We start from the raw sequence: 15841 nt of genomic DNA, 5'->3' as shown, positions 1-15841 counted from the left end.
CACTTGGCCTGTGCTTGCACTCAGAAAAGTCATCACTTTCAGATGCATCCTCTGATCAGGTACAATCAGCCAGGCACTTACAGATATGGTTTTAACAGTGGTATCTATTGTATGTACATCTGTGCTGCACATGTTCTTCCTACTACAACAGTCAAGGGCATAAAGAAAGGGAGAGTTAGGCATTACTCAGTTCATTCACTGCAAGTGAATCCCAGAGGTTAGTATCTCAGAAAGTGGAATATCTGGTAAATTAGCAACTATATGAGAATAACATATTTTGGACAGGCAGTGCTATTGCAGGATAAGTAGCCACTAATATTTCACACACCTGTGCACCCTAGTTTCAATGCCAATATGCATATTTTTAAGACTAACAGTTACATTTCAACACCTCAAAAAGGCATCTTTCAGGAATCAAATCAGAAGAGTATTTGAATAAATAAATACTTGAGTGTGGCTCTCATTGGCATTACTGACCAGTTTTAGGGATAAATGATCTTCTGTTCAAGTGAAGTAAATCTAGGTGAAATGTCTGAGGGGTAGACTCCCCTGCAAAGTCAGTATAACCGCAGGATTCATGTGTGTTGTGAAAGAAGAAACTCAGAGCCTGGGACACCTACACTGGCCTCACTTCACTGCTGAAAGATAGAGCTGGTCTTAGCTCACCTTTGGGGCTGGCCACTCCAGTGTGAACCAGTTAGCTGCTTTGGGCTGTGTACCCTCTTTAACCCCGGTGCAAGCTTACCTGCATTTGATCTTTTCTTTGGATTTTTGAGGCTTCGGCACCTGCCACTGGCAGAGCTACTGTTCTCACTCATTGAGTCTTGTGCTGAGGAGGCGCTTCCCGTTGCCTCACTGTCCCTCATCATGCTCTCGTAGCCGCTGCTCCCCCCGCTGTGGTAGAAGAGGGCTGTTTTCCCCATGGCAGGGGGCAGCTCCCCACTCAGGACGCTGCTGTTGTCGCTCCCGTGACCGCTGCTGCAGCGGTGAGGCTTCCGAGGAGGGGTGATCTTGCTGTAAGGGGAGGGCAGGATGTGAACCGCTGGCTTCTCATCTCCAGGAAGGCCCCCGCGTTCATCTGCCTCGGAGCTTCCCCGCGGCTGTAAGCCTCTGGCACCGGCGCTGCCTTGGAGCAGCTCTGAAATCCTCCCGTTCACAGCCCGAAGGGGCAATTTGGAAGCAAGGCTGGAGCCCCGGTTTCTGCTGAGGGACTGAGTTGACCAGGACATGTTCTTCCCACTTGGAGGCAAACTGGAGCTCTGCCCTACAGACTGAGGCAGGGACTTGGTCGAGAAGCTGAGTGTTTTGGTGGCAGAAGCAGACAGGCTGCGGGCCTTGGGACTTGCCAGCAGGAGCTTGCTGACTGCAGAGATTTTGGACTGGCTGGCCTTGGGGGAGGCACCTGCGGACTGGGAGAGGCCCGAGTTGGTGGGTGAGGACATGACACTGCGACTGAAGCTCCTCCCGGCCCTAGGCATGGTGGTGTCTTTGCCAGGGTTCATTTTGGAGCTCACAGAGGACAGGCTTTCCGCTCTTTCCAGTGACAAACACTCATAGTGGCTCCCTGTGGACCTCCCAAGGGAGTTAGTTCTGCTGGCAAGCTGCTCCAGTTTGGCACTGAAGAGCTTGCTGCTGCTGTTATTGCTGCTGCTGTCAATGGCAAGGCCCTTCTGTTTGGCATTCAGCTCCTCAGGGAAGCTGGCCAGGAAGGACCCGGGCTGGCTGGAGGGACTGCTCGTGGTGCTGCTGGCTGCACTGTGCTGGGGGCTGGCTCTGTTCTTCTGATCCAAGCTTGACTTTCTCACTGGTGGCAGGGGAGGGGTCCCTTTGGGACGAGTGAGGACACAGTGTTTGGGAGAGACCATTTTCTTGTCAAGGCTCGCCTTAGAAAACTGGAGGAGAACAGGAGGGCTGACCCCACTGCTGTCAGTGGCAGTAGGATGGAGGTGAGTGTCAGGCTCCTCCAGCTTGCTTGCCCTTGGGAGCCCTCGAGGGAGGCTGCCATTCTTCAAGTTGTCACTGGAATGAACAGGGCTTTGAGTTGCGGAGCCAGACGCTACCACCTCACACCCATCCACAATCCTCTTTAGACTGTCAGATCCTGGAGAGATAGAGGTGTCCCCACTGCTGCTGCTGCTGCTAAACCTGTCAGCTGAGGACTGCTTTGTGCTGTGCTCAGGCTTGGCTGATACTGTGGCTGTGTCGGGCTTTGTCCCATCACCGCTCCCAGAGCTGTCCTTCTTTACATCTTCTTCTCTCTTCAGCCAAGGGTCTTCAAATTTGATATCCTTCTTAGCACTGGGTTCTTTCCCGTCATGGGGATGAGGAACCTTTGGGTCTGCAGTTACTGCCGGTACAGCCTCATCAGTGTCTTGTGCTTTGAAGGGATTAACAGCAATACATGGATACACGGTAATGTTTGTCTTCATTGGGATGTAGCCTTCACAGCTGCTGAGATTTGCAGTATTTTTGATCGTGACAGTAGTTTTCCCTAGAGCTGATATTTTACAGCCTTTGATGGGTGGCACTTTGCTGAATGCTTCCTCTCCCATTTCTGACAGTATAAGCATGTTGTCAGGCACTGGCTTCTGTTTCTCACTTACACAAATCATGCTGGCACTTTGTATGGTGCTCGCAAACTCAGAAACAGGGGGTTCTGCCATTGCTTCCCCATGCCCATAGCATGCCTGGGCTATGAAGCTGTGGCATGACTGTTCACCATCACTTCCTGTGCTCATTTCACTCAGCCACGAGCTGATGGATGAGCGCCTGCTGCCATCATCCTGGGATTTGTCATCCAGGCCCAGCTTCGGAAGTGGAAGAAACTGTGTGATGCTGACCTCTGACACAGGAGCTGCACTGGAGTAACATTCAAGATCTTCAGATATGCTGCTGATAATACTGACTGGCCTAGACCCAGAGGCCAAAGCCTGCACAGAGCAGTCACTGTTGAAACTGATGATACTGGTTGGGCGCCCATTGTCAAGGACCCCACTAATGGTCAGCTCTTCTACAAGGGTGAACACCAGCTCATCCTCTCCATTCAACTCTAATGGCTGTTGCACAGTAACCATGGTGGTGCTTAAAATCTCCTTCTTGGATTCTGGAGAAATGTTTTGCTGTCTATCTTCATCAAGAACAGCCTCTTCAGAACCCCCGTTACTGGAGGACACTGACTTCTTAATGATCTGAGGGCTCATGCCTACAGGTGGGGTCCGGATTTCTGGCTGCGATAAGGATTCACTAGACATCATCCCAGTATCCTTACTCAGAGGAGCTGGTGGAGGAGTGGAGCTGGGCAGAACTCCTTTCTGGGTATAGACCTTGCACCTCTGGGAAGGAGAAGTTGGTGGTTTGTACTCAGATGTCTTTGAGAGACTCGCAATGCCCAGCCGGGGCGAACCCATTGGTCGAGGTTTGCCTTCCACAAATCCACAGGTGTTGAGACCTTCTTTGCTGCTCTGCAAGCTGGTGCTGTGTGCTAACTGAGAAGAGCTAAGCTCTTTACTAGAGCTGCCCGTTACACTCCTGGGAGAAGAAGGAGTTGAAACATTAGTAAGAGCTCCAGAGGGAACAGGGGAGTGATTTCTCTTAGTTTTGCTGGGTGTTGCAATTATATTTTCCTTGGCTTCTCTATCATGATGCTGACATTCTGGCATCGTATCTTCCTTATCTGACTCTGGTAAGTGGCTAAGCTCTGCCAGCTGGCTTGAGATGGAGCACTTAGACATCTGGTCTGAACTAAATTGAGCAGGCATCTCTTCAAAGGGAAATTTGTCGGTCTCTTCACTGCCATCTATGCAGTCCAGCCTCTCCTGGAGCTCTGCAAAGGTGTTGCACTTCAGGCAGTCTCTCTCAGATGTGCTGGGCCCTGATTCACTAACTTCTTCCAGCCTGCCCTCATTTTTGGTCTTTTGCAGAGCAGGAACTATGGGAACAAAGTCAGGGGGACCTTCATTATCTGTCAGTTCCTTATCAGAAAGGGCAGTGCCATTGGGGCCAACGTAAATCACCGTGTCGCATGACTGCTCACTGCTGGATGAATAATCAGGATCATTAGATAAATGTAAAATAGGGAAGTCTGGGTCAACAGTGTTCCTAGAATGGAAGGGTCTCAGCTGGGTTGGCCTCCGCATCCTGCCCTCCTCACAGGAGCTCTCTCCTCCAGAAGAACTTGATGTGTACTGCAATAGAGAGAGAGCATGACATTTAGCATTGCAAACAGCCCCTGGCTCCTTACACCAAAAGGTCACAGTCATAACTAAACTGGGAAATCTCTAAACTAAGGCACAGAGCACTGATGCTTCTCATCCACTCACCTACAGCAAATACACATCATTGTTCAATGAAGAACCCAGTGGCCCAGCTCAAAATCAAAAACAAAACAAAAACAAAACAAAACAAAAGTACTGAATGAACAGAATAGAATCCTTCCCTTAATTGAGCCTCACCAAAGAAATCAAAGATTTGCTGATTTTTTGTGTGTGTGTATGTGAAGAGGAACAAAAAAACCCATTACACAAATAAGGCACAGAAAATAACAGCAATCCCCTTTTGGTCATACTGCCGGTGTGTAGAATTGTATCAATGTGCACTCAGAAGTCCCTGGAGACACACTGCTGTGATGGTCTATGGACTGAATCCCTTTACTTGTCTCTCCAAATGGACAAAAAAGGTTTTGTCAATCCAAAGGCTGTCAGTTTAAATGTTAAGCTGAAAATTCACTCCTTGAGCCCAGTTCACACAGCTGTCCAGAAGAAACCAAGGCTCTAAAACATGAAAGTGGATACAGGCCATCCTCACTCTACATCTTGGGAAATGTATCACCTGTATTTAGAAGCAGCAGGAATAAAAGGGCCACCAATACTGGCAATGGACACACTGCTTTGCATTTATTTTGCTTCTGCTCTCTCTAAGAAGCAAAGAGAATCTCATATTTCATTAATCCAAATTTCTTTTAACTTTACAGCTGTTTGATTCTTTATTATTTCATTAGCATTAAAAGCATAACAAAAAATAAATGCTCTCTGACAGCAATATTCATTAAGTGAGGCCAGCCTGCAAACCTGCAACAGTGGTTGTGTTTGAACTCCTCTGCCTGTGAAGCTGAAACATTTACCCCCTCCAGTCTCTGCTATGAGCTCTAAGCCACTTGCTGAGGACAGGGCCCGTACAACCCACGCACTCTGATTACTGATTTTGTCACATTTGCTAAGGCCCCCTCAAGGTCCTTCTTCCTCCCTCCTCCACTATTACAATAAGGGAGTTATACATTATCTTACCTTAGTTTTCTTTTTCTTCATCCTGAGGACCCTTGATGCAATCTGGATGGTGGACAGTGTCTCGGCGTAGTTCCCCGCGGCGGCTGAAATGTGAGCTATCATTGTGGTGCGGCAGTTCATGTTCCCCAAGGACTCCCGGAGCAACATGGTGAGCTTGCTGTCTCTGCAAAATAAAATGAATTAAGGCTACATTAGCGAGCAATGTTTCACTTTGACCATCATGATGTGGCTTGAGTCTCATCAGGATTTTTTTTCTCCTCGTTTTAATGGAATTCTAATTAGTTTCCTTCCTCAGGTTTGTACTGTGTTAAGTCTGCAGCTGAGCACGCTGAAAGACCCTTGACTACAACTTAAACTTCTTTCCTACGCCCAGTTCCCCCTCTGTCTTCTTCTGGCTCAGTCCATCTGCATGGTTACCACTTCCAGTACAGAGATAAACACCAGCATTGGAGATCAGTAGTTAAGGAGCTGCTGCAGCAAACATCAAGCTGCTGCCTTTTCCCAGTGTACAAGCAAACTGCCCCAGTTCTGGAGGACAAGAGAGTAGTGGATTAGATTAGGGGACCCACATTTTTTGTTTCCTTTTAGGGCACTGGGTAATGCAATAATAACAGTACTAGTTAAATCACTGAAATTAATTTGAATTGTGCTTGTGAAATACAAAACAATCAAGCCTTAAGACTTTGCACAATTGTTTTTTTCATATTAGATCTTTTCTTCCAATGAGGTGGAAATCAGATTTTCTGTTCATGCCATTTACTCTATTGTTCAGCATAAGATAGCTTTTGAAATGCTGATGCCTTATGATGGGGCTGTCTGTGACTGGATGAAGAGTATGAATTTTAATAGCATAATAACACATATATAACAGTTCCATGCTGGTCATTCAATCCTGTAGTCAGAAATGCACAATAAAAAATTTTAAAACAGCTTTCACAACACGGTGTAAAGGTCAACCAGATGGTCAGATGGGAAATGGCATCCTCTTGAAGAGAGCCTCTCCTAAAGTTTGTGGATGATAGCTACACATGGCTGAAAGCAAAGACAGCAAGAGCTTTATATCTATCTATTGCTAAAGGAATTGCCTTTACTGTTGTAATGACAACAGTCCCAGTGGCTGTGGATCAGATTTTGGGGGCTCACTGTTTATTATCTGCTCATGGCTAAAGGTTCATGTGTACCCTTGGTTAGCCACTTAATATTTCCAGCTGACAGAAATTCTGCATAAAGCTGCAACTACTAGGAACTGAAGCTATGCTTACTGGACAGGACTAACAGACAAACATCAAAATTCTTTTTACTTTTTGATTCAGTAAACAACAGGATTTGGAATGCTAAGCCTGGGAAGCTCATAAATTGTGCTTCTCCTAAGATTTCCAGTACTTGTGATCTCAGCTAGGCTAGCTAGGAAGTAAAACATTTTTGCTTTCAGGATTTCTGCTTCCATCTGCTCCAGACACATTGAAGACAATCTGGTGGCTTTGAGAAGCAGACGAACATCCATAAAGACTACACTGAGGCAGCCTCACTCATTTCACTTGTGACCTAAGGCTGCTTTGAACCCACAGATCCAGAGTTAATAGGCTCCCGTATGCCAGGTTAGTGGCCCTCCTTTCCATCAAGAAATAATTAAGATGTCAAATTTTGTGCATCAGTTACTGCCACTCGAATGCAGAGTTACATAGAAATTATTAACATCTGCACAGAAATCAATAACAAGCCTTTCATTTGCTAGTGCTTCTATCATAGCAAAACACGAGATGACGGGAAAGGGCAAAAAGAATATATTCTGAACATGTCAGTCCCCTGAGAATACAAAACCCATGCAGCCAGCATCAGCACAGTGCAATGTGGCTCTCCTACAGGTCTATGCATTATGAATATAAAATAATCTGTGCCATCTGCCTTGTGCTGAAATATACACTTGTAAGAAGAATGACGACACAGAGGAAATACCTATTCTATAAATCAAATGATTCTGTGACATATATCAGATAGGAACTGAAGGGCAGATTTATTTAGCATTAAAGCCTTAAACATAGCAGCAAAAACACCCGGCTAGGACCAATTACTGATTTTTGTTTGCTTATTCAGCACAGCCTACATCTTGACCATCAACTTCACTTTGCACCCAAACAAAATAAGTAGCCTTATGGCATTGTTGTACACTGAAAAATAAAGAGGAAGAAATTTGCTAAGCACATTTTTTTGTAAATTGTGCACATTTTCATATGAGAAGGTCACCCGTTCAGGGTTCACTGATCTCTCACAATAGCACCTACTAACTTCTCAAATAAAGAAGGAAAATCAAGGAGAACGTAGTAACACAAAAATGTGGGGCTTAATTTTTAACTAACCCTATAATCAACTGATGAAAATTTTCGTAAAGTATTTTGGATGTCTCACTGGAATTTGCTTGACAGTCTGAGACACAAAGTAGATGCTTTGTTCTTTTGAATGCTGACGTGGCATTTCTGCCTGTGAAAAAATGAAAGGCTCTGAATTGTTTCATTAGGTGATTCATGAGCTGGTATTTCTAAAAGTCAAATTTCCTGTGAAAGCAGAAGTTTTACAAATAGAAGGTCTAAAATTCCACCCTGGAAGAGCTTTGAGAAGAATGACATTTGTTGACCTTTTGGATGCACAAACTGAACTGAGACACAGGGCATTTTGAAGATGCTCAAAGAAAAACTCCAGCTCCTGGGTACATGTTGCTTCCTCTTATTAAGCAGAGGCTGGTTTGCAGGAGGTCCCAGGTTCCTCACAGCACCAGAGTGAAATGCACCAGTGTCTTTGTAGGAAACAGGAGATGTTCAGGATTGCTAATGGTCCATTTCTGTTCTGCTCCAAGAGCAATAAAGTGATATGCCAGAGCAGCATGATGAGCCCATTGCATACACTGCTCTTCATTTTAAATGCATTTCTATCCTATCCACTGATGTTTTGATAGTTCAGGAAATCCAGCATAGCATGTCATGAATATCGGGATAGACAATGAAGGGGGGGCCAGGCTACCAAACTCAAGACTCCAGAGTCAGTTTATTAGGAAGCCAGTTCTGCAGCCTTTTCCATACTTAAAAGTTACTTCATTTTTCTAACTGCATCATTTGATCAAACAAAACCCATTGGCATTACCTATAAACCTTTTCTTGCCTAGCTCCTTTGATCATCAGGGTTACAGCAAAATTCTACTAAGTACTATTGATACATCCCACACATGTAAAACCCCAAAATAAAGTATGCAAAGCTCTAGCTCTGGAAAATTCCAGAGGCAGAAGCCCTAGAGGGAGGAAACTAAACTCAGATGTCCCTAGGCAGTATGTCAGCAGGTACAGTACAGAGTATCCAGAAAAGAAGAACTTTGCAGATTGCCAGACAAAAATCCCTAGTTTGTTCCTTGGAGTTCCTTCAGATGGAGAGGAGTTTTCTCCATTCATCCCTTACCTCTTCCATACTTCCACCCTCTCGTGCTACAGCAGCTTCTGGAGGACTCACAGTGTTATTTCTTGAGTCTCTCAACAGAAGCCAGTAAGGAACCCTAGCAGGTATAAAAATTCCCCAGACAAGAGGTGTGCCAGTGCTACAGTGAGCAGAGTGTTCTCTATTCCTTCTCTTCCCAAACTTCACCATGTAAACTGTCATCAGTGTAAATTAAGCATTTAATTTCTCAGTAAGAAGGAAAAATATACATCTATATGCTCCTTAAAAGAAGCATATCTCTTTTTTTTGTCCTTCTTCATGAATGATAAAATATACTTAGATTCAAACAACGCAATCTTTCCTTAGAAGAATGAAGATCATAACACTTTTCCTAGGGCACTCCCTAAATGCCTATATACATTAAGTCAAAGGTTTTCATGTCATGGCTGGATATTATTTTTCCACTAGACCCCTGCCTCAGTCACTGCACAGGATAAACAATGCTCACTGAACAAGAAGTTATTTAATCCTTGCCCTTTAATGTGCAGACTTGTGCCTTATCTACTGTTAGACTATCCAAACTCAGCTCTGAATCCAGAATGACTGATTTCTTCAAAGGACCTATTTTTTTCCCTGTGGAGCTCAGCAGTGCAGCATCTGATTAATGCCTCTGAGGTGAGGTATATAATCCCCTGACAATACCTGCAGCACTAAAGACTCTGCTAAGTATAGGTGTTTGGTGTGAAGCTCTGATCTTTCAGAGTACTGAACGTTATATTGCCTTTTATTTTCAAAGAGCAGCTAATTTCTCTTGCAGAGAAAGTAGAGCAGCTGACTCTCAATCTGGGCACCCAGAAAACCAGGAACATACAATTAATACATCACCTAAAATTTTAAAGAATGCATTGGTAAAATCAGATCCAAAGGTAATCCCAGCTCCCTTCAGAATACTTCTCTTCCACAGCCCTTGGTAGCATTTTAAATAGAGGGGAAAAGAATACCATTCATTATATGGGAGAGGTGATCACATAACTGTTTCACAAAATGAAGGAATACTAGAGAGGAAGATAGAACTTAAGTCTTGGAATAATGATTTTTTTCTGTGGATTTAATCAATCCTATTATACACTTTGTTTTGTTCTGTTTTTTTCACCTTGATAACAAATATTCATTTTATTTTGCCCTTCCTCACACCTTACAGCTATGAGGATTTTGGCTATTCCATGACAAGAACAGCACCATCAGGAATAGAAGTAATAACGTTCCACAAGGGTAACAATAGAATATTATAACTATGCTTTAGGATGTGCAAGGGTGTGTGTTTGTACTCTCTGTTAATCATATACCTTAGTGGCTTCCCAGGCACTTGGCCAGAAGGAGAAAGTTGTCAGCACCCTCAAGGTGCTATTGTTACAGGATCAGATGATGTATGCCCTCAGGTGTCTTGTAATCTAATTATTTAAAGAGGTATGTTCAAGGAAAAGTCTCAGTAACTATGGCATTTCTTTTTGATCAGGAATTCTTAACTCAGCCCCTTTGTGCTGATGCACAGCTTCATTCACAGTAATAAATGCTTGCATAACAAGGAAACCACATAACTGCTCCATTTAGTTTTGGCTCTTCTTGCGTGGAAATAATCTCTACAGAGGACAGTTTATAGCTTAAAAGGCACAAACCCAAGACTGGATGTTACAGGTGTGTAACAGCTGAGTTTGTGATGAATCAGTATAGTTTGCTTAGCTATGTCTTTCCTTTCTGTTAATAATTTTAAGGGAGAGAGGAAATGGGAACAATGTGTGTAGGCACAGGCCAGGTGGAATGATAAAGCTCTCAGTGGTTCAGCCATGTAAGCCTGGCTTTGTTAGAAAATGAAGAAAGGCAGTTGAAGAAAGATGGGTAACTTGTTGGATCTTTAACCTTGGGAATCCTTCACGTGGTGAAATGAGGCAGTAGGGAAATAATGAACTTGTTCCAAGTGGAAGCTGACTAGTCTTAAATAAAAAATTAAGCAAAGTGGAAGTGGAAATCTCCATTGCCACTGCAGTTACCTTGTATAAGGTAACTGGATCAAGCCAGAAAGTTGTGCTCTGTGCACAGGGGAAGAGGGAGCCAGCTGAAAGGACTATACTGAGGGAATACTGTGCTCAGATTCATGTACTAGGGAAATTACAACCACATCTGCAAGGGATGTGACACTGCAGCAGTCAAGAGCAGGAAAGAAAGAGGGTGCTGCAGTCAAGTATGGGGTAACAGAGACTTATATTCAAATTGTAGTATTACAAAATGCATATAAAATGTAGGGAAATTCCCCTTACAATTCTCATCTTTTAAGAGCGTAACTAAAAATTTCATATTGCACAAACTCTTGTGCCAGTGACAATACATGAGCATGTGGCAGACACACAAAATAACACTTTTGTTTCTTTTCACCAAAGACAGCAAATAAATTCAATGACAGGAAAGATTCACAGTAGCTGCAGCTACTCTTGACTCCTTGAAACAGACTGTCCCTCTCACCATAAAACGGGCTCCTTCAAGAGGAAATTTTGTATAAAAGTTGCTCCCAAAGCTAACAAAACTTAAATAGTCTACAAAACAGCCCAGGTGTACCCTGTTATCACAAAATGACATAAAAGTGCCCACTCGTTGGAGGTCCTGCTGGGTGGTCTCAGCCATTCAAGTTTATTCACAGTAGAACATTCAATAAAGCAGTTGCTATCACACAACAGAGCCACTTTTCCCAGTGCATTAAAGAGTGCATGGTTTCTGACACTGCCAGCCCATGTCTGAGCTGTGCAATGCTACAGTGGCCCTGGAGAAGCACAGAGATGGCTCCTCCATCTGCTCATTTCTGTCTTGCACCACCAGTGGAGCCAAAGCAGCACAAGATACATTTAAATAATTCAACAAACAAGAGGAAAAGTTCCTCACAGTCTTTGCCCCAGTTACATGAATTTTTGTGGTTTGATTAAGGTGCACTTCACACTTAGTATCAAACTGAACACATAAACTCCTATTTACTGGTCATGGTGTTACTCAAATAAGAGCTTAGAGATCCAGGAGGACTTTCAAGTCACAGCAAGTGTTGGGGTAGAAGGGAGGAGGAGGTGTTTGGGAGGGCAGTTCTGCTGGAGACCAGTGATGGGTTTCAGAAAGAGGGCTGCACTGAAAATGGACAAAATGATCCCTCTACCTCCTGTACTCCAACTCCCAGCCCAAAGCCAAACATCGTTCACAATCAACCATTAAAAACACACAAACAAAGCTCAAAGATACTAAAAAAGGAAAAGGATCCTACTGGTCTGTCTCATTACAGTGACAGTTCCTAATAAATTCTAGCTGAAAAACAGAAGCTCAATTAATCCAGGCAGCTAATTAGGCTCAGCAACTCTATGTTGTAGCTAAAACCAGATTCTCTTAAATCTGCCACTGGTTAAGAAAACGTGCACAATAAGTAAGACATTTACAGGAGAAAAAAAATGCCACAGTTTAAATCAATAGTGATCCAGATTTTAAATAATTTAAAGACTCTCCATGTGGCCAGGCTCTGTGCTAACTTTTACCAAGGTACACTCACCTGCCCTCTCTTCAGGTCCTTCCGTGTTTAGCTCCCTTACTTGGAAGGATTAAAGCAACCACAAGTTTGGCTCAGCTTGTCTCTAAGGTCTTTGGTTGCTTTATATGAGAAGGCAGCAATCATATCTATTATGGAATAGCATCTGGAGCAGCTTAGAAGCCCCCCTGCCTCTCCTTCAGGCTTTCTGCACCCTGGCAGCACAGCGGGAGTGCTGGGAAGGGAAGGGGTAAGTGGCTGGCCAGAGCCTGTGCCTACAGAGCAGAGATAAGGGGAAACACATGACAAAGCAGCTTGAAGAAACACCCCCTGACAATTTGCTGAGGACACTTTCTGGAAACCACCTTCACACCAGCCCCTCTGATGGTTAATATTGGCATGAGCAAAACAAAAAAACTCAGCAAGGGCATTTCCAACACCCTTCCATCAACATGAAGAGCTCAGCTCCTATTGCTCGGCATTTTTGCTCGCAGTGCTGCTGCTCCCAGCTCCCACCAGCTTCCCTGGGTCAAGCAGCAGGCTGATTAGAGTGATGTTTTCCAGTCAGCACTCAAGAGGCTAAAGAAAAGGTTGTTTTTCAGAATATCTCAGCTCCCTGCAGCTCAGTTGCTCCCAGTGTCATTGGCTGAGGTCATACGTGCTGAGGAGCCGCAATTGGTGACAGCCTCTGCAGTGAGGGCAGGAGAGCAGCCACCTCAGCTCCCCTTTCAGAGCAAACCTGCAGCTGTCTAACCAGACTGGCATGGCTCTTGCATTACCCACACCCCAGATGACCATTTTGGCTGCTCCCCTGTGAATACACCATGGTGATTTGGAGGGAGGACAGAAAAGCTGCTTGCTGCCATAGTGAGCTCTCCTGTGCTGCCTGGCAGGAGGCAGCCTGCCCAGCAGCACTCCTGAGCCCAGCAGTGAGCAACAGCACTTTGCCCTTTGCTTGCAAGGACTGTTCTGTTTTACATGTACTGAGAGTGGAATACCAGGGTTATTTCCTCAAATGAAAATTAACTTCAAATGTCTGTAATTGATCCATGAATATTCATGATCTTTTGGGAGGATTTCATAATTACTTCATTCTGGTTAGGCTCATTTGATCTGCAGTAGCGACAGCAGTAGTTTACACTCCTTCATCAAGATGCCAACAATTTGGCAGAATGACCTTCCCAGTTTCCTGTACTGGAGAGCAGCTCTAGTTATCCTAATTGCAATCCTAAATTGAGTGGTACCTGAAAATAAATTAACTGCTGTTTAGTCTTAGAAAGCACTCCACTTGGCACTGTTCTGAGCATAAATAGATGACATCTCCATGAAACTGGGAAGGTCATTCAGCAAAATACATATTTTGAAGTAAGGTTTTATATATCGACCTCCCAGAGCTTTCAGCTCACAGCATTATACGAGAGGGCAGTGAAAGTGCACACCCTCCTGTGCATAAAGGAACAAAAAAAAAAAGGAAAAAGAAGGTAGATTTTGGCAGTCATTTATATTATGAAAATTATGGAATTCATCTGTGCTGCTCACTAGTTGTATTCTGTGAGAAAGTTAGGCTTAAGATTTCACATTTCCTATGCACCTGTGCACAAGTTTGCCTCATCAACTCCATTATTAAACTTCTAGTCTGTTGGCCAACTTGAAGAAGCTTTGAGAAAATAACCTAAAAATCCTCCAAGAAGTAAGCCTATGTAAATACTGTGAGAACTGATGGCTGGGTCACTGGAGAGAAACCTTATTCATGTTTCCACAGAAACAAGACTGAAACTTCTTAAACTCTGGTCTTGAACACACCAGAGAAAACACACAGATGAGAGAAATTTCCTACCACAGGGGAACTTTTAGCCAGCATTTATACCCCTTTTGGATGTCAAAATTATGAAATTTTTAGAAAAAATTGTTTTTTTAATGCTGATGCCCTCAGAACGGTTCATTTATATCAACACACTAAAAAATATGCACTCATATGAAAGTGGATACTGACTATAAGCTGTCAAAACACAAAGTAAAGCAGTGAAAATATTAAACTAACAGCATTAAAGCAAAATGAACAGTCAGAAGCTTCAAGTCATGCTTCCATCTCTGGTAATCAATTTATTATATTTTAAGGTTCCTCTTCACATAATGCTCCCAAACCACTTCACAGAGAAGCAGAAACTGCTAAATGCTGCTAAAAGAAGCAATCCCTATCTAATGGCAAGGTAGATGGATTTTGCAGCTGCCAAGTGACTGCTAACCTAGGATGGGAATCAAGCAGATGAAGCAAGTTTTGAACTTGGGGACTTCTTTGTGTGGCATCTCCTGTTTATCAGCTGGGGCCTCATCTGCTCAGCTTCAAAACATCCATATATTAAAAAAAACTGGTATTTAGGAACATGTACATGTACAGCTAATACATACAGATCCTAGACAATGTGAATGGTCCTCCCAAACATCTGGGTAATTAATAAAGTGGCTAAGTATGGACTTAGCTATCTTAACTTCACCCATTCTTTCTCTTCTGAGAAGAGCAAGAAAGTTGAGCTTCTCCTTTAAACCTATCTTTAAAAAGCAAGGTGGAAAAAACTAGAAAGATGGTTTCACTTAACAGACTTCATTTGCTTGTTTCAGGGTCAAAATAAGTTACTTAGACACCTGCAACAATGTTTGCAGAATGTGATCAAGAGGCCTGCAAGTCTTTGGCCTCTATAGTCATACTGATAACCTATAGGGATGGGCTCAGCTTTTTAGGAACTGTAGAGACCAAAAACTCCTTTCACACAAAACTGAATGGCCATCAGACAGCAACAACTCTAACCTGCATATGAACTGAGCTACTTGCAGGATGGACGGATTTAAAGATGTGATAATGTTATCCTGTGTGGTAGTTGAAGACTGTAGAGGAAAAAATCTCTACCAGTATCTGGTTTTGGTGATGTCTGAAAGCAAGCTGAGATTTTTATGAACTGAAACCCATGGCACTTTGTTCCAAACCCAGCTGTCACTCAAATCTACAGAAAGGCTTCCATAAGCTTCAGCAGGGCCTGAATTTCGCCTTTACAGACTTAATGACTGAGGACATGCAATACTGAATAGAATAGTCCCTTCTTAAGACATATATATGGCAATTAATTTAAACCATGGGCAGTTTTATGATGACACTTTTGGTAGCATAGGGCCAAATCTAGCAGCTGCTGCAGGACAATGGGAATTTTGACATCTATAAACAAAGGCACAAGAATACTGAATGTTTGGTTCTTCTAATTCTCTCACACTCCATCATACATTATTTTCAGAGGACTCCAATTAAAACGTGAGGAACCCCAGTATCCATGGAAATACTATGTATTGCAAGCAAAAGTAGCCAAATCAACACATAATGGTTTTCAGTGTATAGATTTTACTACTTAAACCATTTGGAGATAGGCTGTATCAAAGAGATTTCTCCCCATCTATGCAGCAATTTTAAATATTAACAATCCACAAGCTCTTTTTATGTTATCTGAAATTTCACTCCTCCTTTAAATGGATTCTTCTATTTATTTAGCCCCCTACAATTAAACAAGCTCCCCAGTAGGAGCTTGTATCTCCAACACTT

General features: G+C 43.4%; 1 protein-coding gene across 2 annotated transcripts in view; it reads right to left on the bottom strand.

Annotated features, from left to right (window-relative positions):
• KIF26B (kinesin family member 26B) overlaps positions 1 to 15841 on the bottom strand; it is a 287372-nt gene that overhangs the window by 22405 nt on the left and 249126 nt on the right. For both annotated transcript variants that reach the window (XM_071739124.1, XM_071739125.1), the window contains exons 11-12: positions 5283 to 5445; positions 746 to 4184 (exon numbers count right to left, since the gene is read on the bottom strand). In XM_071739124.1, coding sequence (XP_071595225.1) covers positions 746 to 4184; positions 5283 to 5445 — 3602 coding nt within the window. The remainder of the gene's footprint in view (positions 1 to 745; positions 4185 to 5282; positions 5446 to 15841) is intronic.

This window comes from Heliangelus exortis, chromosome 3, assembly GCF_036169615.1.
Source record: "Heliangelus exortis chromosome 3, bHelExo1.hap1, whole genome shotgun sequence".
Classification (NCBI taxonomy): domain Eukaryota; kingdom Metazoa; phylum Chordata; class Aves; order Apodiformes; family Trochilidae; genus Heliangelus; species Heliangelus exortis.
This window is presented reverse-complemented; position numbering and strand designations above follow the sequence as displayed.